Source organism: Labeo rohita, chromosome 23 (genome assembly GCF_022985175.1).
Source record: "Labeo rohita strain BAU-BD-2019 chromosome 23, IGBB_LRoh.1.0, whole genome shotgun sequence".
NCBI classification, from domain to species: Eukaryota; Metazoa; Chordata; class Actinopteri; order Cypriniformes; family Cyprinidae; genus Labeo; species Labeo rohita.
Genome location: NC_066891.1, coordinates 4,318,972 through 4,344,559, shown reverse-complemented (window position 1 = coordinate 4,344,559; position 25,588 = coordinate 4,318,972). Strand labels below are relative to the sequence as shown.

The window sequence follows — 25,588 nt, the reverse complement described above, 5'->3', positions numbered from 1 at the left end:
GGGATATGCGAGGGTATTAAAAACTAAGATAAATATAAAATTACTATCGTTTTGCATTAATAAGTCCAGTTACTAATAATATTACATGTCTTCTTGGTAATACACATTTGAGTTGGGAAAAACACAACATTTAATATTCTACTCTTCTATAGTGTTATACTGAACTGACTGGTGTAAGAAAAAGTGAAGAGGATGTAGAAGATCTTGATGAAGATGTTTATTGGAGCATACCAGTGGCAAAGTACATGTTGTACCTCGGGTTCAACGGAGTAGGAATGAACCCAGAACATCCTAAGATCAAACCTTTTATACCGTTTACGTTTACTACCTGTTGTAACAGCTGTGGTCTGTATGTTAATCATGTTCTGTCAACTCTTAGTCTGAGATGGTTCTCAGTGTCCCTGTGGGTGTCGGGTGTCGGGTGTCGATTACATGCTACAATGGGTGATTATTTGCTCAGGATGTAATCATCCCAAATGGTCTAGAAACAACATAACTGTTGACTTTCTTCTTTTCTATAATAATTAAGCCATTTTGGCCAAATGAGCCAAATGATTAAACATATATATTGTGGAGTGGAATCTGGGTCGAAGTGGACTATAATTTCTTACACCGACAACTTCAATGATCATAAAATGAGCACTTTTTGTGATTCAGTCTCAAACTGAAAAGTTTGTTTTTCAAGGCACTTTGTGACTATGTCACTATGTTAAGACTTTGATTGTTTGACCAGTTGGCCAAGAAGTAATGAGACTTTTCTGACTCGGATCAGGACAATCTAACTTTTTGTAAATGACTTTAAAAAGTTATGACCAGATGACTAATTAGATGACTAACTTTTAAGACTAGTCTAAGCAGTTTATGCAACTGGCCCCAGGTCACCTACGCCAAAGAAGGCCAAATGTCACCCGGGCCTGTACAAACAAAACAAAGGAGCAATACCACACAGAGTAAAAAATAAATAAATAAAATAAATAAATAAATAATATATATATATATATATATATATATATATCTACAGTAAGTGGAAACACTGTCAATAAATCAGGCTAAAAAACATTAAATAAGCAAGTTGCGCAATTATGTCGCAAACATTCAGAACAAACAAATCACATAATTAACCCAGATACCTGTATGAAAAGGTCTAAGAGAGAAAAAAGGCAGCACGTTGAGCACAACTATTATGCCTTCTTTTTATGCCTTCTTAGTCATTTAACTAGCTACTCACACCTGAAGCTCATTACAAGCTTCTCCTTCCCACTTTACACAAACATTATTTGTAATTAAAAAGAATATTTTTGATATGAACTCAATATTTGCCACTTCTCTAGTCAAGGACTCAAACAACCAACCCAGATATTCTAAAAGTTTCTTACACTATTTGCACATTAAAAGTGCAGTTTCCAAGAAACACTGGTGATATTTGAAATCAAACCACAAACAAACCCAGGCAGACAAGATAAAAATAAGGCACAAAGGATCTTTATTGTTGACTTACATCAGTTTCATATGAAAGTACTTGATCATTTGTAACTCTAAATAACCATTTCATCTTGTAAATATTCTTATGTCCTTAAGACATCTGAGAGCTTTAGAAGGCTTTACAAAGACAGTGCTTTTTTAGTTTGGTCTGACCACAATATCAGCGAATCCGTGCACTTGAGTAAGCTGAGGGCAGTCCAATGATGCCAGAAGCTTTTGAGGACCGGCGACGGTGGGGATAAACTTCTCCATCAGTGTAATTGTCTCAAGCTTATCTACATCACTGAAAGACACAAAGAGATTATAAACTTTCTGTATGCTTTATCATATTTAATGTAGTACAGCAAATTTAAAGGCTTAAACATGTCACACCTCAAAATGCTCTTAAACACTGAAAGTCTTACCCATACGCAATCTTCCTGACGCTCTGCATTCCCAGTCCCTCAATACGGAACGTAACATTCCTCAACACTTCTGACAGCGGGTTCTGGAACATGATCTTGACTATTAACTCTCTACCCACCACAGCTTGTCCTTGAGGCTGAAACAGTAAAAACACAATGAATAGATGTAGATTTTTAAAAATTAGGACACTTAATTCTCAATTCCCATTTGCACTTGTGTGCAATTCAGATATGGCGCCTTTAGATGCATTAAATCATGTTGAACACAGATGTGCAAAACCAAGAATGAGATTTGAGAGTAAGAAAGATGTAAGACTAGTGGCTCATTGACGTACAGTGATGATGAGGTCTGGTGTGCGCAGTCTGAAGTTGAACTGTGTGGCCAGAATCTGTTGGGTCTCTTTGACCTGTCCGGTGACCACAAGCAACAGAGCACCCTGCTCCACCAGATGGTTCATGTACTCTTTATACTGCAGACTCCAAGGAATTGTCTTGGCTGAACGGAGACAAGGGAACATGGCATAAATGACAGTCTTTGCTCACTGCCCATAATCTCTTATGACTTACTGTTTTCAGACAAATACAAATGGAGTTAATATTATGAAATGTTCTGGCTCTTCCAACTTTTGTAGTGGTAGTAAATGGCTGTTGAGATTTTGAAGCCTTAAAACATTCATCCATCCATCATAAAAAGTACTCCACATGACTTTGGGGGGTTAATAAACGACTTCTGATGTGAATCAATGCGTTTGTACGAGAACAATATCTATATTTAAAACGTTATAAACCATAATCTCTAGCTTCCGCTAATTGTTATATCCACATTCACAAGAGAGTGGCGTTCAGGCAGATGACACTACTTTTTTTGTTTTCAAGGTCTAAAATCAGTGATCTCACATATAAAACAACATCATAATTATCTTTCAGATTCAAATATATAAACTAATTAAACAAAATGGTACAAATAAAGTGCAGCACATTAACATTTGAAGGATACTATGGCAAAGTTACCGCTTTCCTTATTCAAACAGTTTTTTTTGTTTGTTTTTTTTTTTAAATGAATATACGATTGACCTGAAAAATTAAAGTTATATTATACACTTGGAAAATTATGAGCTATATCATGCTCGTAGGCACTAGGGGTGTGACAATAAACTATTTTTAAAAATAAAAAAAATACTATTTTTAAGAACTTTTCAATGACAAAAATAGTTGCAGTCAATGTAGTCGTATATTTTGAAATGTTTCAACTAATCTAGGGCCGTAACTAACAATTATTTTGCCACACTTTATTTTGCTTCAAAATCTCAATCATTATTTACTGCCATTGTAAATCTTGGAAGAGCCAGGACATTTTTCATAACTCTGAGTGTGGTCGCCTGAAAGAAGAAAGTCATATATACCTAGGATGGCTTGAGGGTTAGTAACTAATTTTTGGGTGAACTATCCCTTTAAAAGGACAACTTTTTCCTTATTTACACATTTAAAAAGTTTAAAGTAGTACCTTCAGGCTACATATTATGACTTTATTTATATAACAGCTTTACTTACTCTCTTGTGCTCCGAGATTGACAGAAATGTTCTCCTTCTTCAAAGTGGCTTTCAGCTCTCCGGTGTAGTACCTGACAATCACCTCACACAGCAGACTGACCGTGCGCTGACTTGAGCTTTTGTTTTTCAGGACGATGGCAAGTCTAGCATCTCCTCCGATACGAGGTCCTGACCCATCCATTGTGATCTCAACGCTCACGTCATTGCCGCTGGATGAAGGATACAAAGTTGGTTTGGAGCCGAAGCGACTGGCCCTTTCCACAGCAGCACGCTCCTCTGCTGAACCTGATGGACGTGATTAGACAGTAAAGAGGAGTGTGAGTTGCTGCTTTTTTGGAGTGCCAAACCCATTATTCCAAACCCCAGTGCGCTGTTTCCAATATTTTCTAATATTCAGTTTCCTCTCTTATGACTTTTATGTCTTAAATTTACCTTGTTTTTTATGCTTAAAACTCTTTTCTTGGTTTTGAACCAGATGCATTTGTTTTGTTACCTTCTCGGAATTTGTAATTGTCTGTGATGTCCACACGCGACTCAGATCCCACAGCTTTAGTACTGATGTTCAGACCGATGGTGTTCTTCTCCATTCCAACCTGACTGAAACTTCCATCGGATTTCCTCTGCCAGTAGATTTTATCACTGTTCACCTAGGATGCACAGTGAAATGATTTCAGCCATGTTTTCAATAGAGTACAAAGTTTAAAATGTCATCAAACAGAAATGAGGGTGAGATGAAAGCGCTCACTTCGGCAAAGACAAACGGAGTGTCGAACTTCAATTCAACTTGTCCGTTGCGGACGGCAGCGACGGAGGTGGGACCACAGCGGTACGAACCCTGGCTGGGCTCCTGAGGGGTCGCATCAACAACCTGCCACCCACCGTAACCTGCAGGCAAGTCAGGACGGGTCATCCAGGACTCGTTCCACACATGGAAGTTCCTAAAGAGAAAGAGAGCCGATGTGAGAGAGTTTATTTTACAAGGTTTGTAAAATAAGGTGAAGGTTGAGGTGAAGGTTGTTTTTGTACCAGACGGAGTCGCTGGTCTTGTCTTTGATGACTTCCATTTTCTCATCAATATAAATGTCTGTGGTCAAGGAATGGTCCGTGTCGTGAGCGGAGTTAAAGTTGGTCACACAACGAGTGGGAATACCAAGACATCTCAACACTGAGAGAGAAACAGAAAAAACATTGCAAAAATAATTTTATTCCTTTCTATATTCTAAAGGTTTCTTCTTGCATAATTCAGACTGACTTACATAACATCTTATTCCTAAAAAAAATGTTTTAGAAGTATACTTCTAATGTTTATTTTATTGCATCTGTAGATTCACTTACATTACATATATTTAAAAGGTTTTTTCTCTGTTTCAGCAGCACATACAGCAGACACCAAACTTATATAGAGCAATGTTTTTTTCCATGTTTATGACAGTGCTTTCTGATTGCTGACAGTGTTCATTTATAGAGTGATAAAAAGAAATATCAAAACATACCGGTATTGGTGACTCCTGCATAGACCCAGCACTGGGCGAATTTGACAGGCTTCCCTGAAGATTTGTAATACTGTCTCAGGATGTCGCCGCTCCCGCTCCAAGCAGTGGGAGCCGTCCCACCTGCATGGCTCTCTTTCCAATTACCCATCAGAACACCGGAGTCATCGTTGGAGTTCACCTGGCACAGAAGAAAAGAAAACCTTTTTAGCTATTTAATCATGCATCTTACTTTTCTGTAAGTAAATGTTAACAAATATTTCATATGAATCTACAACTATCACATGCTGGCTACTGTACTTCACCTTCTAAAATCCATGTTGTATTCTAATAATAATTTATAAATTATTTCTTATGAAGCCATGTCGAAGTCTTGTGAATGGGACTCACCAGAGCAGATACCATTCTGGACACAATCACTGGATCTCTCCATTCGGCCATAGCGACCTGACCTTTCTCCAAAAGGAACAGACATGCTTCCAGGACATCCTTTTCAAACTGATAAAACAAATGCAGAATAATAAAAATCATGAATGAAATCGTTTTAACAATGATATAAAAATTGTAAATAATTTAAAATAATAATAACAAATGCACAGTTGCCAGCGCTGCTCAGACGATGGCATTTGTAATTAGCAACAGAGGCGTGGGATGAGATAAGAAATTAGTCCTACTCATAAGAGTAGACAAACAATGTCTTGAAATACAACATGTGAACAATGTCTTGAGGTGTGGCAAATGTACTATAAGCAAAATAACTGACTTGCTGAATTGTTAGAAAGTAATGCACACCCTCCGCTTTGCATCACCACTTCGGGTGTGCATTACTTTCTAATAATTCATGGCCCGTCGCCAAATATTCCCTACTTAATAATGCTAATAATAATCCTGTTTAATCTATAATATAATAAAACACTGTGTTTCTCCACCTGGGCAAAGTTCCATGTTCTTTCTCCGATTTGCTTCTCAGTTCCATAGTAAATTCTGCCCATGCTATTCAGAACATATTCTTGCCTTTCCGCTTCATTAACCAGATACACGGGATCACCTGAGGAGAGACAGATAAATGTAGTGTTACTTCATTAATGTAAATAAGGAAAAAACAGTTGTAGTTGTCTTCCGTTGACTCCTTCGTACCTTTACACCAGGGGTTGAAGAGCATGTATATGTCGTCCGGGGTGCAGGGGAACTGCAGCTTGCCCTTTGGTGAGAAAGACTCCACGGTCACCTTGTAGCGGCCGATGGAGGCGGTGGCAAGAGTGTTGACCGCCACATGGATTTGATTGTCTTTCTGCTCTACGATCTTCATCTGCCAGACGCCGTCTTCCAGTGAATTCACCAACGGGACTGAGATGTTAATCCCAATATTCCTGCTGAAGATGGGCTCTGCGTTGAAAACGCATCAAAGACATGGAAACGTTACCGTCAGCAAACGCCGTTTTAACGATTTAGCTTTAATCAAATCATCTGTCAGTGACTCTGCTAGAGATGCATTAAAAAAGGAGCAGCTGGATTAGACGGATTAAGTCGCATAATCGCTAGTCCCGACCAAGCACTTCATGACTCACATCCATCACGAATGAATAAATTCATCTGACCGTTTTTCTTTTCCAAATAAAGTGCAAGATAATTGAGCTCTTTGTCACACACTGATTCGTCATTCAAACAATGCTCATGTATCAGACTCCAGGTAAAAATCATGTTTTTATTTCTCTAGCCACTGCATGTTTATATTTTATGAGTTTCCACACACACTCACAGAAATAAAGGTACAAAAGCTGTCACTGGGGCAGTACCTTTGCAAAAGGTATATGTTTGTACCTAAAGAGTCTATTTTGGTACCTTAAAGGTAGATATTAGTACTTAAAGCGAACCTAATAGGTACAAAGACAGTGACAGCTCTAGACAGAGTGCACAAATCTAACAAAACACTAGTTAAAATAAGATAAAATATATGAACTAAAATAATATAATTAAAATACATTGTAACGCACCTAATTTCCTAATAATGATTTTGGTTCTCCTTGTTTTTTGTTTTTGAATGATTTTAATACAGATTTTTTTATTATGCATCTGATATGGATAGATTATCTTCAAGTTGTCCTGATACTGATTTTATTTGTGATTCTGCTTCTGCTTTTTCAGACATTAATGGTGATTTTTTTTTCAGGGTTATTTTACTATAACTAGGAAACTGTTATAATGTTTAGAATAGTATCTAGGTTTGATACTATTATAAAATTACAATTGCAAATTTCAGTTAGTTCTAAGTCTAAAGTTTTAAAAATGTTATTATTTTAATATATATTTTTGAATATGTTATGTATTAATATTTTATTATTTGATTTATTATTTTATTCTTAAAATTTTTTTAGCTGAAGTAGAATATGATAATCTTTTTTTGTGTGTATCTGGCAAGCATGAGAGGGAAAAAATATTTCCTTGAATATTTCCTCTTATTAATAATATGATAATTATGAAAAAATATTCACTAAACAAACTCAAACAGACAAGTCCGGTCTTGAGTCTGTTATCTGTAGAGCAGACGTTTGACTCTTTAACATGTCACATTAAGAGATTTTAAAAGTTATTTCTGAGTACCTTGTGAGATTAAATGAAAAAACATGACTGTTGTCAAACAGGTTTTGCAAACCTAACTCACCTAACATCAGCTGCAGTGCCAGTTTGTCACTTTTTGGGTTGAAAGGTCTCGAGAACTCGATCGCCATGTAGAAGGTCTGTCCTCTGCGGATGATCAGATTGTCGCTAAAGAAAGCATCTGTGTGATGCTCACGTCGGTTCTGCCCACCCTTGGATTTCAGGAGGTTGACAGATTGAACTTTCAGAAGCGAGTCTGAGAGTAAGAGACAAAATGAGAATAAAAAGAATATGTTCATGCAAATGAACAGCACTAAAGTATCCTTCATCCTCTTCCTCCTCACCTGAACCTGAATTTGCTTCCGAAGTCGCAGTGGAAGTTGCAGCCGAAGTCGCAGTGGAAGTCGCAGCCGAAGTCGCAGCAGGCCTTCTAGTATTTTCATCCCTGAAGTTATAGCGATACATTTCTGCAAGCAGGCTGAAATTGAGAGAAAAATAAATAAATAAATACATATGTTAAATGTTTTTTTAATCAATCAATAGAATAAAATGAAACAAATAAATATTAAGTAAATATTAAGTAAAATGTATATATATTTATATATATATATGTGTGTGTGTGTGTGTATATATGTATATATATATATATATATATATATATATATACTTATATTTATATATGTATATATATATATATATATATATATATATATATATATATATATATATATATATATTTATATTTATATATGTATGTATATATATATATATATATATACATACATACATATACAGACACAAATAAGTACATAAAAATATGTAAATAAAATAGAAAAAATGTATTTAAATGTATTGCATTTTTTATTTAAATTTCACATCAATATAAAATCAAATGTTAGCAAATAAGTACTGGTAAATAAAATAAAACAAAAATATATTACATGAAAAATTAGTGTGTGTGTGTGTATATATATATATATATATATTTAATTGCATTATTAAATATGTCACTTTGAATAAAAGTGCCTGCCAAATGAGCAGTTGTAAATATCAAATTAGTGTCTAATTATTTATCTCTAATCGCTGTTCACATACACTGACTGAAAATGTAAACATATTTAATTGAATTTAAATGAAACAAGTGTTATCTTTTGGTCCAAAGGCTTTCTTTGAGATATTGAAATTTAGTCAAACCAGACAGAAAAGAAAGTTTTTCTAGGATGCACCTTCATCACTATTATTCTAACATATCTTCATAATAAAGTAAAAAAAAATATATATATATATTATTTGTGTTCAAATAATAAAACCAAACAATATGCCTTCTACTGTTATTTTTCCTCATTGAAATGTCACGGCCAAGCCTGCTGCCTGATAATCTGTCCTCAAGTTTCTCTCACGTATATATAAATACATATGGCAATTAATGACAATTAATTAACTCTTATTTTAGTGAGCATTTTAATTGTACAATTATAAAATCATTATCAAGAGCTTCTTGCTTCTCTAACACTCATCACCTCCCACAATGAACGTGCGGAGGAGCTGAGTTAAAGTGCATGATGTCATCCAGCAGCTAAAAGTGACACACAATCATATGCAGATGAAAATATATAAATCAAAGCGTAATGACATTTAATGATCCTTGTGAGCTTTATCGGTTTTATGTGAAGTATGTTAGAAAGAATGTTGGCAAGGCTTCAGATGACCAACATGCTGAAAAACTTAGAGGTTTGTTCTATATTCTGAAGGTTTTTATAGAAGCGTTTGTTTATATATCATTCGCCTGGTTTTATACAAACAGTTTACTCCTAAAAATGCACTAAAAGACTGTTGATAGTATTTTCTGATTTACAAAGTGATAAAAAAGAGATATCCAAAATTCCCATCATTTGATTTTAATATACCACCAAAATAAAACCAACATTTCGAACCTGGCTTTATCCGACATTCAGATTTATTTTCTGGAAGTGTATGCAAGTTTAAGTGCATATTTAACTAGACAATGTAACAATATAACATATCAGAAAGCATGTAAAATATAATGTTTGCAGTTAATTTAAGCTATTCGCCTGTGCCTTAATGCAATACCATATTTTCAGCATTTCAATAAACACTGTTAATAACTTAAGAATAATGTCTATAGTAGTGAATTAAATGCAGTATTTGTAATGAAGTGTTACCTGTGTGCTAGAAGTCGTCTGGCGTGTGAAGTTCGGGTGTCCTGGCAGACCGTCTCTGATGAGTTAGTCGAGCTAGTTGCACTGCAGCACCTGTCCATGGCTCTTATTTAAGTGTTGTTGACACTCCTAGTTCATTATGGAGGAGGTGACAGGCTGATGAACAACAATAATGACACTTACACTCTAGGAAACTGGATCTCTTCCAGGAATTGGAAATACTTAAAGAAAAACAAATCATTATGAATCACAGAGCACCAGAATCAGCTCAAAATCTGTGATTCACAAAAAAAATCTGTGAATCACATGTATTTATACATGAAAGCAATTCAAAATGTTGAACAAAAATATCTATTTTTTTTTTTTGTATTATTATTATCAAAATTATACTGAAATTGTTGAATGTTTAATATTAATAATAGCAATAATAATAAATGTAATTTTATAAATAAATAATCTTATTATTATTATTGCCATTCTAAAGGCTTTTAAATAAATAAATAAATAAATGTAATTTCTCAAGGCTTTATAATACTACGATTTAATTATTAAAGCCATTTCTGAGTGCTTCTAAATATCAATCAAAATAATACTAACGTAATATGCAGTTGTTGTTATTATTATTATTATTGTCATTCTGAAGGCTTATAAATAATAATAATAATAAATGTAATTTTTCAAGTCTTAATAATAATAACATAATAAAATTATTAAAGCTATTTCTGAGTGATTCTAAATATATAATAATATCAATAATAATAATAACATTATTTACAATTATTATTATTGCCATTTCTAAAAGCTTAATAATATAATATGATATAACATCATACAATTAATATAATATAAAATAAAATAAAATATAATAACATATATAATATAATAATAATATTTTTTTATTATTATTGCCATTTCTGAGTGTTTCTAAATATCAATAATAATAACATTTACATTATTATTATTATTATTATTATTGCCATTTCTAAAAGTCGAAAAATGATAATAATAATAATAATAATAATAATAATAATAATAATAATAATAATACATGTAATTTGTTAAGGCTTAACAATAGAATAGAATAGAATAGAATAGAATAGAATAGAATAGAATAGAATAGAATAGAATAGAATAGAAGATAATATTGCTATTTCTGAGTGCTTCTAAATTTCAATAATAATAATAACAATTTACAATTATTATTATTATTATTATTGCTATTATTATTGCCATTTCTAAAAGCTTACTACTAGTAATAATAATAATAAATAATAAATATTTACAAGACAAATAAAACCTTTTCATTTATTATTAAACGTATTAGTAGTAGTATTAAGCTGTTAGAAATTGCTATAATAATAATAACATAATTTACAGTTATTATTATTAATTTTATTATTGCCATTTCTAAATACTAAATAAGTGTAATTACAGATAAATATATGCATATATATATATATATATATATATACATTGAAAGTTACACTGTTAACCCATCCCTTACACCTTAACCCACCCTTAAACTTACCCATACCACCAAACCTGTCCCTAACCTTGGCTGTATCCCACCTCAATAGCAGCAGATCATATTGTATTTGTAATACAATATGAACACCGTAAGTACATTGTACTTATTGTTTGACGTAAGCACATAGTAGTAAAGGCCACCTAATGTAAAGTGGGACGTATGCATGCACTGTTCACTATTTTTGTAGTATAAGCATGTATGTGTAGTATGGCACGTCAAACCCTATAGATATCAACACTATGCATCTAACCTTTTGAACCTTCACACCCAAATTGCAAACACACACACATGCACACAGACAAATTAACGTTAATTAAACATGCTTCCACTAAAGCCCTTTGCAGGTGACACAGAAGAAGAGAAACCTGCTTGACCCATGTGCCAAAACCATAAAAAAAAGTAATAGAGAGTGATTTCATTGGTCTGGTATGAAAAGAGCCAAATATATGTGAAAGGGTAGGTCGGTCTGGGTCACACTGTCACATTTATAACAATGACACAGATTCAGGCCAAACGATTGATCAGATTATTATTAAGTGGGTGCGAACTGGAACAAGTAATACCGATGAGGTTTGCATATTAAAACACTGGCATATTTGCATTTACCTTCTTCTCAATGCCACACTTTATTGATTGTTACTGTACAAAAAAGAGCAGAGGAAAGTACTTCATTATTATTATAAAAACAAATGTCAAGGAAAGTACTTTATAATTAATAAATGGCTAAAAGCAATCAACTTGTTAAAAGTGTTTGCTAAATTAAACATATAAATGAAGTTATAACTATAATAGACATTATAAATGTAAACATGAATATATACAAATAAATAAAAGTATAAATTTATAAAGCACTTCTGTAAGACTGTATAAAGACTGCATCTGTAAGTGTAGCATAAAGATGCAAAAAAATCTGTTTTCTAACATGAAAAATACAATAAAAGCATAATGATTATAAATAAATTTATAGTACATTTGATAAATAATTATATACTATTTATAAAGCACTTTTCCTTAAAGACTGTACCCTACAAAAACGGTAGATTCTGATTTGTGTTTTATTGTTTTATATGATTCTGATTTTAAAAAACAAACAAATAAAGAGAGAGCTGTTAAAATGAATAAACAAAAATATTTTTAAACATTTACTATTATTATTGTCATTATTATAATGACTCAAAATGAAAAAAAGTTTAAAAATAAATTATTAAAAAAAAAATGTATATTAAATTTACTACATTGTTGTTGTTGATTCACAGTGATTATAAAATGAATATGTTTAGAACAAGTTTAATAGATCAATTTAAAAAATAATAATTTTCCTAATGACTGAGGCCCAAAGTGTTGGAGGAAAAAAAAACTATTTCTTATTTGAAAAATAAATAAATAGCTTACAATTTTTTTATGAAAATGAATATTGATTGTCTGCTTAAAAATTTTATTAATGTTTGTATAATAACTGAACATGATCTGAAGTGAAGAAACATATACCTAGACATAACGACACTGATTTAAACAGAGTCAAACCAAGCAAAAACAGAATAAAACAAACATACTATATTGACCTAACTATTAAAACCATTAAAAATATTTAGGTCATAGTCTGGCTCAATGTCTCTTCTCGGATCAAACTAATCTTGCTTGCTTCTTATGATTAAAAACAAAGAAATTTTTAATATCACGAAAAGATTAATAGCCATACTCTTCGTTTAACTGAGCGATGATAATTACATGACAGTCTGATGAAACACACACCCACGTATTAGCATTTCCACAGCTCACGGCCTGAGTCACTGAAGAACTTTGGAAATTAAAAAATTGTTAAGTCAAGCTTACTTGAAGTTGCAATTACACTTCGTCTGGATGTCACACACCTGTGCAAAATCAGCAGAAGTCAAACAGTGATTCAGTACAGACACACACTCAATTAAACAGCAGTTCTGACACTCCTCACTGACAAATAAAACAATCACGACAAAAGTCACAAACATGTCATGCAGTTAAAGATTTCACTTGTTTTTTCTTTACGTGCTGACCGCCATCGAACTGACACACTTCAATCTGAATGATCTAAAAAAATGAATAAACACACTACCATTTTAAAGTGGTTTTGTCCAACAATCATGAGCACTTCTAAAATTATGAAAAAAAAAAAAATCATCTCACAGAAGGAAAAACAATGCATTAAGAGCCGGGGGTGAAAACTTTTGAACAGAATGATGTGTACATTTTTCTTATTTTGCCTAAATATCTTTTTTTTTTAGTACTGCCCTTCAGAAGCTACAGAGAATACTTACATGTTTCCCAGAAGACATAATAAGTTCAATTCACCCTGATCTTCAAATTCAAAACATTTTCACCCCCTGGCTCTTAAAGGAGTTAAAGTCCACTTCCAAAACAACAATTCGCAAATAATTTACTCCCCTTAGTCATCCAAAATGTTCATGTCTTTCTGTCTTCAGTCGTAAAGAAATTATGGTTTTTGAGGAAAACATTTCAAGATTCTTCTCCATATAATGGACTTCATTGGTGCCCCGATTTTGAACTTCCAAAATGTAGTTTAAATGCAGCTTCAACAGGCTCTAAATGATGAGGAAGAAGGGTCTTGTCTAGTGAAACGATCGGTCATTTTTTTGGAAAACAAAAATTTGTATACTTTTTTTTTAAGGACAAAGGCTCATGTAGCACAGGCTCTGGGACATGCGTCCACGACGCTACGCACTACTGAATCACGACGAAAAGTCACGCGGAACTACAGACCCAGTGTTTACAAAACGAACGCGCAAAGACTAAGAAAGTGCAAGTAAGTCCAACACTGTTTACAAACAAAAAGGTACAACAATGTCAGACCTGTAACGTGAAATGAGTGGAGGAAGCAAATGCAGGGTGATGACAGTTTATTTATAATGAAACAAGCAAACACAGTGACGGTGATGAAGGCTCTCGGCTGGGTGATGCAGGGGCAAGATGGCTGGTGACAGCGTGGAGTGAAGTCCCGTGGTGATGGCGTGAATCCGGTGCAGGCACGAAGAAGACACGACGACATCCAACACGAACAATCCACACGAAGACCAGACTAAAGAGACGACAGGAACAGGAACAGAGATCCGGATGAACTATCGGACGAGGGAGAGGAGAATGAGGTGAGTATTTATAGCCAGCGATAATGAGAGACACCTGTGCCGGACTGATTAGCAGCTCAGCTGAGCGAGCAGACATCACATGACAAACATACAGATCACGAGACCTGAGAACACGGCAGATGTGAGAACCGTGACAGTACCCCCTCTCCTAGGAACGTCCCCCGACGTTCCCAGATCGCCTTACCCGTTGATTGTAATCATCGATAAGGGAGTGATCCAGGATGTCTCTGGCCGGTACCCAACTTCTCTCCTCCGGACCGTAACCTTCCCAGTCCACCAAGTACTGGTATCCGCGCCCCCTCCGCCTAGAATCCAGAATACGATTGACCGAATAGGTGGGTTCCCCGTCTACGAGTCGCGGCGGTGGGGGAACCGGGGCTGGCGGATTAATGCGTGAGAAAAAAACGGGTTTGATTTTGGAAACGTGGAACACGGGGTGAATTCTCCTGTATACTGGAGGAAGTTTAAGGCGGACTGCCACCGGGCTAATGATTTTGGTGACAGGAAACGGGCCAATGAATTTGGGAGCAAGTTTATTCGAGACGGATCGGAGCGGAATGTTCTTGGTAGAAAGCCACACTTTGGAACCGACGACGTATACGGGAGGCCTTGACCGGTGGCGATCAGCCTTGGCCTTGGTGCGCGCCCCCACCTGGAGTAGAGTCTCGCGGGCTCTGGTCCAGGTGCGATGGCACCTCTGGATGAAAGCGTGGGCGGAGGGGACCGCGACTTCGGATTCCAGACTAGGAAAAATTGGTGGCTGGTACCCTAAGCTACATTCAAATGGTGATAGGCCCGTAGACGATACTGGTAAAGAATTGTGGGCATACTCCGCCATTGAGAGTTGTTGGCTCCAGGAGGAAGGATTTCTAGTGACCATACATCGCAAAGTTCTTTCCAGATCTTGGTTGGCTCTCTCAGTTTGACCATTGCTTTGAGGATGGAACCCCGAAGAGAGACTAACAGTTGCCCCCAGTAATCTACAAAACTCTTGCCAAAATTTGGACACAAATTGGGGTCCCCTGTCGGAGACCACGTCCGTCAGGAGGCCATGTAAGCGAAAAACGTGGGTCCACGACAGTCACCGCTGTCTCCTTGGCTGAGGGTAATTTGGGCAAGGGAATAAAATGGGCCGCCTTCGAGAACCGGTCCACCACGGTCAAAACTACCGTGTTGCCCTGAGAGGGCGGGAGGGCGGTGACAAAATCTAGCGCAATGTGGGACCAGGGTCTCGAAGGGACCAGCAGCGGTTGAAGGAGTCCATCTGGAGGTCTGTTAGATGTCTTACCAATGGCACAAACTGAGCAAGCCAAAACAAAACTGCGAACGTCACGAGCCATAAGAGGCCACCAAAACCGTTGCTTAACCACATGTATGGTACGATTGACTCCTGGGTGGCATGCTACATTAGAACAGTGACCCCACTGAATAACCTCGGACCGTAATTCCTCTGGCACAAATAACCGGTTCGGTGGACAAGCGACCGGAGGCGTTACCCCTTCTAAGGCTGTCTTAACCTTCGTTTCGACCTCCCACGTGAGAGTTGAAACGATAAGCGTCTCAGGAAAAATACTCTCGGGAGTGGACGGGCGATCGGTGTGGTCAAAAATACGCGACAAAGAATCGGGTTTGACATTCTTGGAACCCGGACGGTACGAAATGGTAAAGTCAAAACGTCCGAAAAAAAGTGCCCACCGAGCCTGCCTAGAGTTCAATCTTTTGGCGGTTTTAATATATTCGAGGTTTTTATGATCGGTCCATACAATGAAAGGTACCCCCGACCCCTCCAGCCAATGACGCCATTCCTCTAATGCCAACTTGACTGCCAACAGCTCTCGATTACCAATATCGTAATTTGACTCAGCAGGTGACAGACGATGTGAAAAAACGCGCAGGGATGCATCTTGTCGTCTGTGGCCGAACGCTGTGATAGAACCGCACCTACCCCCACCTCCGACGCGTCAACCTCCACCACGAACTGACGTGATGGATCAGGGGTCTCGAGAATGGGAGCCGAAACGAAGCGGCTCTTCAGTTTGGGAAACGCAGCCTCAGCTGAGTCAGACCACCTGAACGTCGTTCTGGGGGAGGTTAAGGCGGTCAGAGGCGCGGCTAGTTGGCTGAAATTGCGGATGAAACGTCGGTAAAAATTGGCAAACCCCAGAAACCTCTGCAGGGCCTTACGGGAATCTGGAGTTGGCCAATCCACCACAGCCTGAACCTTCGCTGGATCCACACGAATTCCCTCAGCCGACAAGATGTACCCTAGAAAAGGAACAGACTGTGCATGAAAAACGCATTTCTCCGCCTTGACAAAAAGCCCATTCTCTAACAGCCTCTGAAGCACTCGCCGGACGTGCTGCACATGTTCCTGGAGAGACGAGGAAAAAAATCAATATGTCGTCCAGGTAGACATATATGAACTGGTCGACCATGTCTCGCAGCACGTCATTGACAAGTGCCTGAAAGACCCCTGGGGAGTTGGACAAACTGAAGGGCATGACCAAGTATTCAAAGTGCCCCCTGGGGGTATTAAAGGCGGTCTTCCATTCATCTCCCCTCCTGATGCGGACCAAATGATAAGCATTCCTTAAGTCCAATTTAGTGAAGACCGACGCTCCCTGCAGCCTCTCGAGGGCAGAAGATATCAACGGCAAAGGGTAGGTATTTTTTACCGTGATATTATTCAACCCCCGGTAATCAATACAAGGTCGCAGAGATCCGTCTTTCTTCCCCACAAAAAAGAACCCCGCCCCCCGCTGGAGAAGAGGAGGGTCGAATGAACCCGGCTGCTAGAGAATCAGAAATGTATTTCTCCATAGCCTCCCTCTCAGGAACAGAGAGTGAATATAATTTGCCCTTAGGCGGAGACGTACCTGGCAATAACTCTATCGCACAGTCATAGGGACGATGAGGAGGGAGAGAAGCAGCCCGAGACTTACTGAACACTTCCTTCAGGTCGAGGTACTCTACGGGCACGTTACTCACATCCACCGCCTTCTCCTGAAACAGAGAAACAGAAACAGACGGACAAGCAGACACAAGACAAGATTCATGACATTTAGTGCTCCACTCAGACACGGACTGGAGCTGCCAATCAATCCGGGGGTTGTGTTTGATGAGCCAAGGATGTCCAAGAACAACAGGTGCAAGAGGGGAGTCCAGAATGTAAAAGGGGATACTCTCACTGTGGTTGCCAGATACAGTGAGAGTAACGGGTTTAGTGACGAATGTGATCTTGGGTAGAGTTTGACCATTGAGAGCGTTGACGGCGATGGGGTCGGTGAGGGGACTGAGGGGAACCTGATTGGAACGTGCAAACGAATAGTCCATGAAATTACCTTCAGCCCCGGAGTCCAGAAGTGCAGTGCAGTGAAGATCGTGATTCTGCCATCTTAGCCTACCCGGAAGGAGCATGGAGGTCGCGCTGGATGAGGTCTTCTTAGCGGAGATCCCACCCGACAGTAGCCTCAGATTTACTGTCGGGCTGGCCCTTTTACCGGGCAGTTGAAAGCGTAATGTCCCGGAGCTCCACAGTATAAACAAAGGCCCCGGGATCTCCGCCTCTCCTTCTCCTCCCGGGAAAGCCGAGCTCGACCCACCTGCATGGGTTCGTGTTCGTCGTGGGGGCTGATCGCGTCATAGCCGCTGGCTCGTGGTGGAATTCCCTCTCCAGGGGGGGGCCGAGCGGATAATCCCCGCCGCTCGACCCGAGAGAGACGAGAGTCTACCCGCAAGGCAAGGTCGATGAGTCCGTTGAGGTTAGCGGGTAGATCCAGGGCGTAGATCTCCTTTTGAACGCGATCAGCCAGCCCATGCAGGAACATATCCCACTGCGCCTCCTCATTCCATTGACACTCTGCCGCGAGGGTGCGAAACTCGATTGAATAGTCAGAGACGGATCTCTCCCCCTGTCGGAGATCCATCAAAGTCCGCGCGGCCTCCCTCCCCGAAGCCGCGCGGTCAAACACCCTCTTCATTTCGGCCGAGAGTGTCGAGAATGAGGCACAACAGGGATCTTGATTTTCCCACACCGCCGTGCCCCACAGCGCCGCCCTCCCCGTCAATAGGGTGAGCACGAACGCCACCTTGCTTTCCTCACTAACGAATGTGCGAGGTTGTAACGCAAAATGCATTGAGCATTTAGTGAGGAAAGCTCGGCAGAAATTCGGCTCACCACTATAGACCTCCGGCGGGGGAAGGCGGGGCTCCAGCTGTTGAGCCGCAGCAGATGGTCCGGGTGCTGCGAGAGGGGCGGGCGGCGTGGGCGGCGTGACTGGCGCAGCGGGAAGTTGCAACTGTTGCATACGCTGGGTCAGCTCGGACACCTGCACCACAAGAGCACGGATAGCCTGACCGGAATCGCTCGTGCTCTTTTCCTGTTTCTCCAGCCGAGAGATACAATCCTGAAGATAATCCTCCATCGTGGGTTGTGAGGTGCCTGCTGCTTCCATTTTGGTCCGATAGTTCTGTAACGTGAAATGAGTGGAGGAAGCAAATGCAGGGTGATGACAGTTTATTTATAATGAAACAAGCAAACACAGTGACGGTGATGAAGGCTCTCGGCTGGGTGATGCAGGGGCAAGATGGCTGGTGACAGCGTGGAGTGAAGTCCCGTGGTGATGGCGTGAATCCGGTGCAGGCACGAAGAAGACACGACGACATCCAACACGAACAATCCACACGAAGACCAGACTAAAGAGACGACAGGAACAGGAACAGAGATCCGGATGAACTATCGGACGAGGGAGAGGAGAATGAGGTGAGTATTTATAGCCAGCGATAATGAGAGACACCTGTGCCGGACTGATTAGCAGCTCAGCTGAGCGAGCAGACATCACATGACAAACATACAGATCACGAGACCTGAGAACACGGCAGATGTGAGAACCGTGACAAGACGATTCTGATGTTGTAGGAGAAAATAAGATGGAGTTTTTCGCCATACTTTACCTTTTTGAACCGCAGTACACAGACGATGAACTTAGACATAATTCGTAGGAAACGAGGATGCACAAATAAGAAATGAGAAGCATCCCAGATCGAAATCATATGATTTGTGAAAAGGGCTCCAAAGTCTTGTGATTCGCGTTACGCGTTTTAAAGTCTGATCTTAATCAAATGATTCAGTTAATCGTTTTGATAACTTGTTAAATCATAACAAGTGATGTCGAAATTCGAAAATGAATGGCTCTTTTGATCTGGTTTGTGCTAGTGATTCGAGTTTGAATCAGTCGGGGCGGTTCCAGTGTAAATGACTCACTCAACTGAATCGTTTTGTCGGTTCCTCAGCCATGTTTTTACAACACCGTCAGCACTATATACCCAGCAAAAACCCGTTGAAACAATGTCTAAACAACGTTAAAATGTGGATGTAAAGTGAAAGGTAAAAAGACGTCTTTTTCAGTCCTAATATCAACCGTGAATTCGTTATTTTTATATTTCATATTCATAATTACTTTCAAAATAAGGCAATTCACAAAAGAGTATCAAAACATTTACTGACACACTAAATACATGCATTAAAAAAATCCTTCACATTTTAAGCCTGCATTTGATTAAACATTGATAAAACAGTAATATTATGAAATATAACTATACAAATGTTTGTTTTCTATATGATTATATTGTAAAAGGTCATTTATTCCTGTGAACTCAGCATAATTATTCCAGTCTTCAGTGTCACATGAGCCTCCAGAAAACATTCTAATATGCTCAAAAACATTTCTGATTATTATCAATGTGGAAAACAGTCGTGTCGCTCAATATTTTTGTAGAAACCATGATATTTTTTTAGTATTCTTCAAATAGAACTTTCAAAAGAGCAGTATTTATTTGAAATATATCTTATGTCTTTAAAATATTGAAAATGTTTATAAAACAGAACAATGACCAGTTATAACCACATTAGAACATATTTCACCCAAAAATGTGAATTCTGTCATGAATTAATTAATTACCCTCATGTCGCTCCAAACCCAAAAGACCTTTTTGTGGGTCAAATAAAGATATATTTAACAGATGCCTTGTGTATGCAAAAAAACAGCAACAACCATAAAATTACGTCTTTATTTACAAATTATGTATCTCCAACGCATTTTCACAAAAGCAGCATGAGATGGCCAGCTCTCAAACCAACACAACACTGATGCATCATGGTGCTCTCGTGAACGTGTTATTTTGTGAATAAAAATGCAATGTTTTTTGTGCACACAAACCATTCACATCACTTCATAAAATTGAGGTTAAACAACTGGAGTCGCATGGATTACTTTAATGATGTCTTTAAAAGTGGTAGCTGCATAAACTGTAAAATGGAGGGACAGAAATTTCTCAAATTTCATTAAAATATCTACATTTATGTTGAATATGATGAATAAAAGTCTTACAGGTTTGGAACGACATGAAAGTGTTTTTTGGTTTAACTAAAACATTAGGTAAATCTGTTTCCTCAGGGGCATCGGTAGATCTCTGCCTGATCTCTGATCTTCTGGTTCTTCTGTTCCTTCCACCATCTCAATCCTGGATTATTGAGCCACGACAGAAGCTTCCACTTTGAATGCTTTAGCCTGGCTGTTTTTTCCCCAGCATCTAAAGTGAGAAAGAAAACAATAACCAAAATGTAAATGTTAAAAAAACAAAAAAAAAAAACAATGGCTCTACAAAATGTAAAGTATACCGCTTTCTTTACTGTTAGGCCATTTCCACCTCAGGGTACAAAAGAGTATGAACTGACTTACAGCATGAGAACAATTTTTATGAGTTTTCAACAGTTTCATGTGGTACAATTAAAATTAACATGCAAGTACTAAAAAAAGTCAGCTGCTGAAATGTTCAAAAGGATAGTATATAAGAACCATACCAAAAGAGTGACCCTAAAACGGTTATAAAAACCTAACCAAAAGTAAATGATGTGTTTGACATTTAAAAAAGTACTTACACAGCAAAAGATGGAGTGACCTTTGGCTGAAAGGCCTTTGTTTTTTTTAGCTGTGACTGACACACAAACAAAAGGGAATAAAAGATAATAATGTCACTGAATATGAGTCAAATATTGCAAATTTCTGTACAAATTAAAGTGTCCTCATTCTTCATTAGTGACTATTAACAGTGTGTCACCACTGATATTTATGTACAACAGTAAAACTGAGAACTTTTATTAATGCTATTTATAATACATTAGGAAAAATACTTTGTTACACGTACGTGCTAGAGGACCTGAGTGATACACTACAAACCCAGAGTTTAGGTCCACACCTGATCACACTCACCAGTTTGTGACTTTATAGTTAGTAAAACTAAAGACCTTGATTAGTTTGTTCAGGTGCACTGGACTAGGTTGGAGCAAAACTCTGCATGTAAGTGGACCTTGAGAGACAATGTTGAGATCTCCTGCAATATGTTCTGAACATGACGAATTCAGAGAGGCAGGATGACTGCTAGATTGATGACTTACAACACTGGTGTCCAGTCCTGGGCATGGAGGACCAATGAGTTTCTGGTGATCCCTGATCAGCTGCTCTGATCTGCTTAGTTGGGGTTGGACGTAGGGATGTAACGATTACCGGTGTTATGCCAAATTCTGACCCCCACCAAATTACTACCCCTCTAGTATTGGTAGGTTTAGCGTTAGGTGTGGGAGAGGGGTTAGGATTAGGGGTGGGGTTAGGATTAGGCAAATCAGGTAGCGATTTCAACGAGATGGGGTAATAATTTAGCAGGGGTCGAAAATGACGATAAATCATGATAAAATTCCCCACGGTTAGTATTACCGTTTCGTATTTTAATTATCATTAAAACCGTATTCGATTACCGCAATTTGTACAACTGATGATAAATAAATACTGTACAGCATAAAGCACAGTTTTCAGTAACAGTCTCATTTGCAAACAGCACGCAGAGTAGTTTGGTTTTGTGCGGAAAGACGGCGGGTGTTTTAAAAGAGAGCTAATGGCATAGGCGCCGATCCCCACAGAAATAATCGAGCACACACGGAAAAACACAAGATATTGTCCGTTCATTTTAAAGGGGTCATCGGATGCCCATTTTCCACAAGTTCATATGATTCTTTAGGGTCTTAATGAAAAGTCTCTAATATACTTTGATTAAAAATTCTCAATGGTTTTGTAAAACAACACCCTTTTTATGAAATCAGCTCTGCAAAAATCATCTCATTCTAAGGGGTTGTTCTTTAAATGCAAATGAGCTCTGCTCACCCCGCCCCTCTCTTCTCTCTGTGGAAAGATACTTGTTTACATTAAAAAACTTCCCAACTACCACGTTATAAGGAAAGGCGATCGCAAAGATTCATAAAAAACGCTTATGCTCATGTAGATCGGGAGATGCATTCCATTCACAAACAAATGTAATCTACTGCATCTTCAGCGGCTCAGATATCGGGAGTAAATGATGACCACTATGTTCATTATTACATTCAGCAACACAACACCTCAATTGCCCAATCTGAGATATTCTTGTCTAATTTACATCCCTGCTCTAGCATCAAAACATGGAAAGTTACTGGACTGTGACAGCTGGTCTGAGGTAAGAGCTCATGTCAATCAACTATTGTGTGAGTGAAAAAGGGGATACTATATTTTTACAGATTAATTAAAAACCACTGCATGGATTTTTATCATTATAGGGTAGATTTGTACATACACTGCCAACACACATTAATGTTCAAACGACATGAAAAAGTGAACTTAGCATCCGATGACCCCTTTAAGCAATAAGAAATGCATTGCAACTTTTACGACTTTATTCTCATTTTCATAGTTCATTTGAAGCCGTTTTTGGCGTGATTTTAATCGGAAATGTCAAGAGTGCATTATGAGAGGGTGGCAGCAGGAATCCTCTTGGCTACCAGCAAGTTTTAGTTAAACTGTTGTGAGTCATTTAAAATCCGGACATCATTGGTAGGCTACTGTTGTTCTTTTAGTGATTATGCAAATAAAAAGTCATTTTATTTGTTGTTTGTTGATTTTAAATATAAAACTTGGTGAAGTGATTTATGTGTCAGTATGTATTGAACATTTTCAGTACATTTTAATAATACCGTGATAATACTGATAACCGTGATCATTTTGGTCACTATAATATTATGATGTTAAAAATGTACACAAAGTTGAAGTAAAAAATTTGATTCATTAATACATCTAAAAATGCACAAAGCTGAGAAGAAACTGATGTATTTAATATTGCTTCTTATTTTTCAGTGGATTGAAAGTTCTCATTAAGTCACAGATGCATTTTTTATTCTTGTTATTATTACTCTTGAAATAAGTTATAATTACCTTTTGGTTTATTAATGATTTGCAGTCTCTAAAAAAGAAAAGTTCTATTACTTATGAATGGCATCATACATATATGTAACAATATTTAATAAGAGTTCTAACACGGTGTCTACACCAGACAAAATACAATATTATAATCAGTGATGCTATCTACACTGAATAAGGCATGACGCAACAAGACAAATCGCAGACTGGATTTAAACTGATGCCTTGTTCCATTTATAAAGTACTGATATAAAGTTCTTTAACAGTCGCTTCGTAGCATCTTGCATAGACAGACTTTAGCTGTTGTGGTGCGGCTTGACACGACAGCTATCGCGTCTGTTGTAGACACGGTGTTAGTGTGTGTAGCTTGGGGATAGAGAATGGGAGTCTATGCCATTGCGCATTGCATTCTGGGTATAGATTACAAATCACCAGAGGAAATAAATTACTATTTACGTTAATGTTTTTAAGAGTTTATTTCTCTTTATTAGAATAGATGGACTAATATTTGAATCCCTTGTGTTAATAAAGTTTGTGGTCAGTTTTTTTATGTTTTTGAAATCAGTCTCTTATATTATCTCTGTGTGAATATATATTATATTATATGAATATGATTTCTGAAGGATGATGGCACTGAAGACTGGAGTAATGATGCTGGAAATTCAGCTTTGATCACTTTTTAAAAAAATGAAATAAAAAAAAGAGTTATTTTAAAATGGTTTTAAAATTCACAATATTACTGTTTTACTGTATTTTAATCAAATAAATGCAGCAGTTGTGGCCATAAAATACTTCTTTCAAATACATGACAAATCTGACCCTTAAAATTATATATACAAACAAACACACACACACACTTACATATATGTCATTCTGCAAACCACAATTACAGATGCATGGTGATATAGGCGAAATATATTATATATTGTGAAAGATGCATATAAAGTTATATAATACGTTTTCTTAGATCACCTGTTTTCTATATCTTGGTCAGCAGCTCCCTTCAGAAATTTTAAAATCAGAAACTTCTCCTGTGTCGTAGAGGTTATTTTTCTGACACGTTCGTGCTTGAAGTAACTTACTTTCAGCCCATTTTCTTGCTTCATGTAAGTGATGTATTCGATTGAGAGTACAGTGCATGTACATTTTGGTAGCTTACTTCCATTCATCCATTGAAAAATTGCCAGCAAAACAAGAGCTCAAGTCTATAGTTAGCCTAACGTTAACCTTATAGTTAGCCTCACGATGCTGGAGCAAAACAAAAGCTAGTTTAATTAAATTTTCAACGTCGATTTTTGGGCTAAATTTGGACTAAATCCGACAGACCAAACAACGACCAATTTTCAGTGTCGGTTTTTGGAGTAAAAGTAATTAATGACGGGCCGACTTGATTTAGCCCAAAAAAACGACGTCCAAATGACATATTCGTTGAAATAAGTGAAAAAAGTATGACGTTTAGAAAATTTCCATTCCTAAAAGAACTGCTTTCAACGTCGAAACACCCAACACAAATTTAATATACGAACATGCAGGTGTGCTAACCAGTTTATTGCTAACTAGTGAAACACTCCATTAATGATGAGCTGCACCTCAAATTACATGTTAGATTAAAGCATTGTGCATAGGCCTAATGATCGAATTTGTAGCTTAATTCACTATATTTTAAATAGTATGACATCTGCAATTCAGTTAGTGACAGTTAAATAGGAAATCATCTTAAAGAATCCAGTCATCCCATTCCATTTAAGTGAATGTTCAATTTAGCAGTACGTATTGTAATTAAGCTCAATATTTGAGAATTATTGTTGTATCAGATTGTATAAGTGTATAATTAATGTAAAAAAGAAAAGAGCAAATGGGAGAAGCAGATGAACACAAAACTCATTCTAAAATAAATATAGGTATAATAAATAAACCAATTAATTAATAGATAG

At 37.5% G+C, this 25,588-nt stretch overlaps 2 protein-coding genes across 2 annotated transcripts; both read right to left on the bottom strand.

Annotated features, from left to right (window-relative positions):
- Positions 1 to 1,620: 1,620 nt before the first annotated feature.
- On the bottom strand, positions 1,621 to 9,795 carry LOC127155042 (protein-glutamine gamma-glutamyltransferase K). Its single transcript, XM_051096994.1, has 14 exons — positions 9,709 to 9,795; positions 7,870 to 8,003; positions 7,590 to 7,781; positions 6,065 to 6,313; positions 5,857 to 5,975; positions 5,318 to 5,425; positions 4,931 to 5,108; positions 4,464 to 4,602; positions 4,183 to 4,375; positions 3,931 to 4,084; positions 3,438 to 3,722; positions 2,222 to 2,382; positions 1,887 to 2,023; positions 1,621 to 1,765 (listed from the first exon to the last, which is right to left on the bottom strand). The coding sequence occupies exons 2-14, from the start codon at positions 7,988 to 7,990 to the stop codon at positions 1,621 to 1,623; spliced, it is 2,181 nt and encodes a 726-aa protein (XP_050952951.1). The 5' UTR covers positions 7,991 to 8,003; positions 9,709 to 9,795.
- Positions 9,796 to 15,353: 5,558 nt separating this feature from the next.
- LOC127154900 (uncharacterized) lies at positions 15,354 to 20,339 on the bottom strand. The gene is given in 6 exon segments (XM_051096781.1): positions 15,354 to 16,261; positions 16,264 to 16,638; positions 17,250 to 18,003; positions 18,105 to 18,842; positions 18,914 to 19,108; positions 20,334 to 20,339. Coding segments are annotated over 6 exon segments (2,976 nt in total).
- Between the last annotated feature and the right edge of the window lie 5,249 nt (positions 20,340 to 25,588).

Coding starts and splice junctions, on each gene's coding strand:
- LOC127155042 (XM_051096994.1), bottom strand. CDS start 7,990: ATGTATCGCTATAACTTCAGGGATGAAAATACTAGAAGGCCTGCTGCG. Junction 4,376..4,463: donor AAGACCAGCGACTCCGTCTG/GTACAAAAACAA, acceptor CTTTCTCTTTAG/GAACTTCCATGTGTGGAACG. Junction 3,723..3,930: donor CAATTACAAATTCCGAGAAG/GTAACAAAACAA, acceptor CACGTCCATCAG/GTTCAGCAGAGGAGCGTGCT.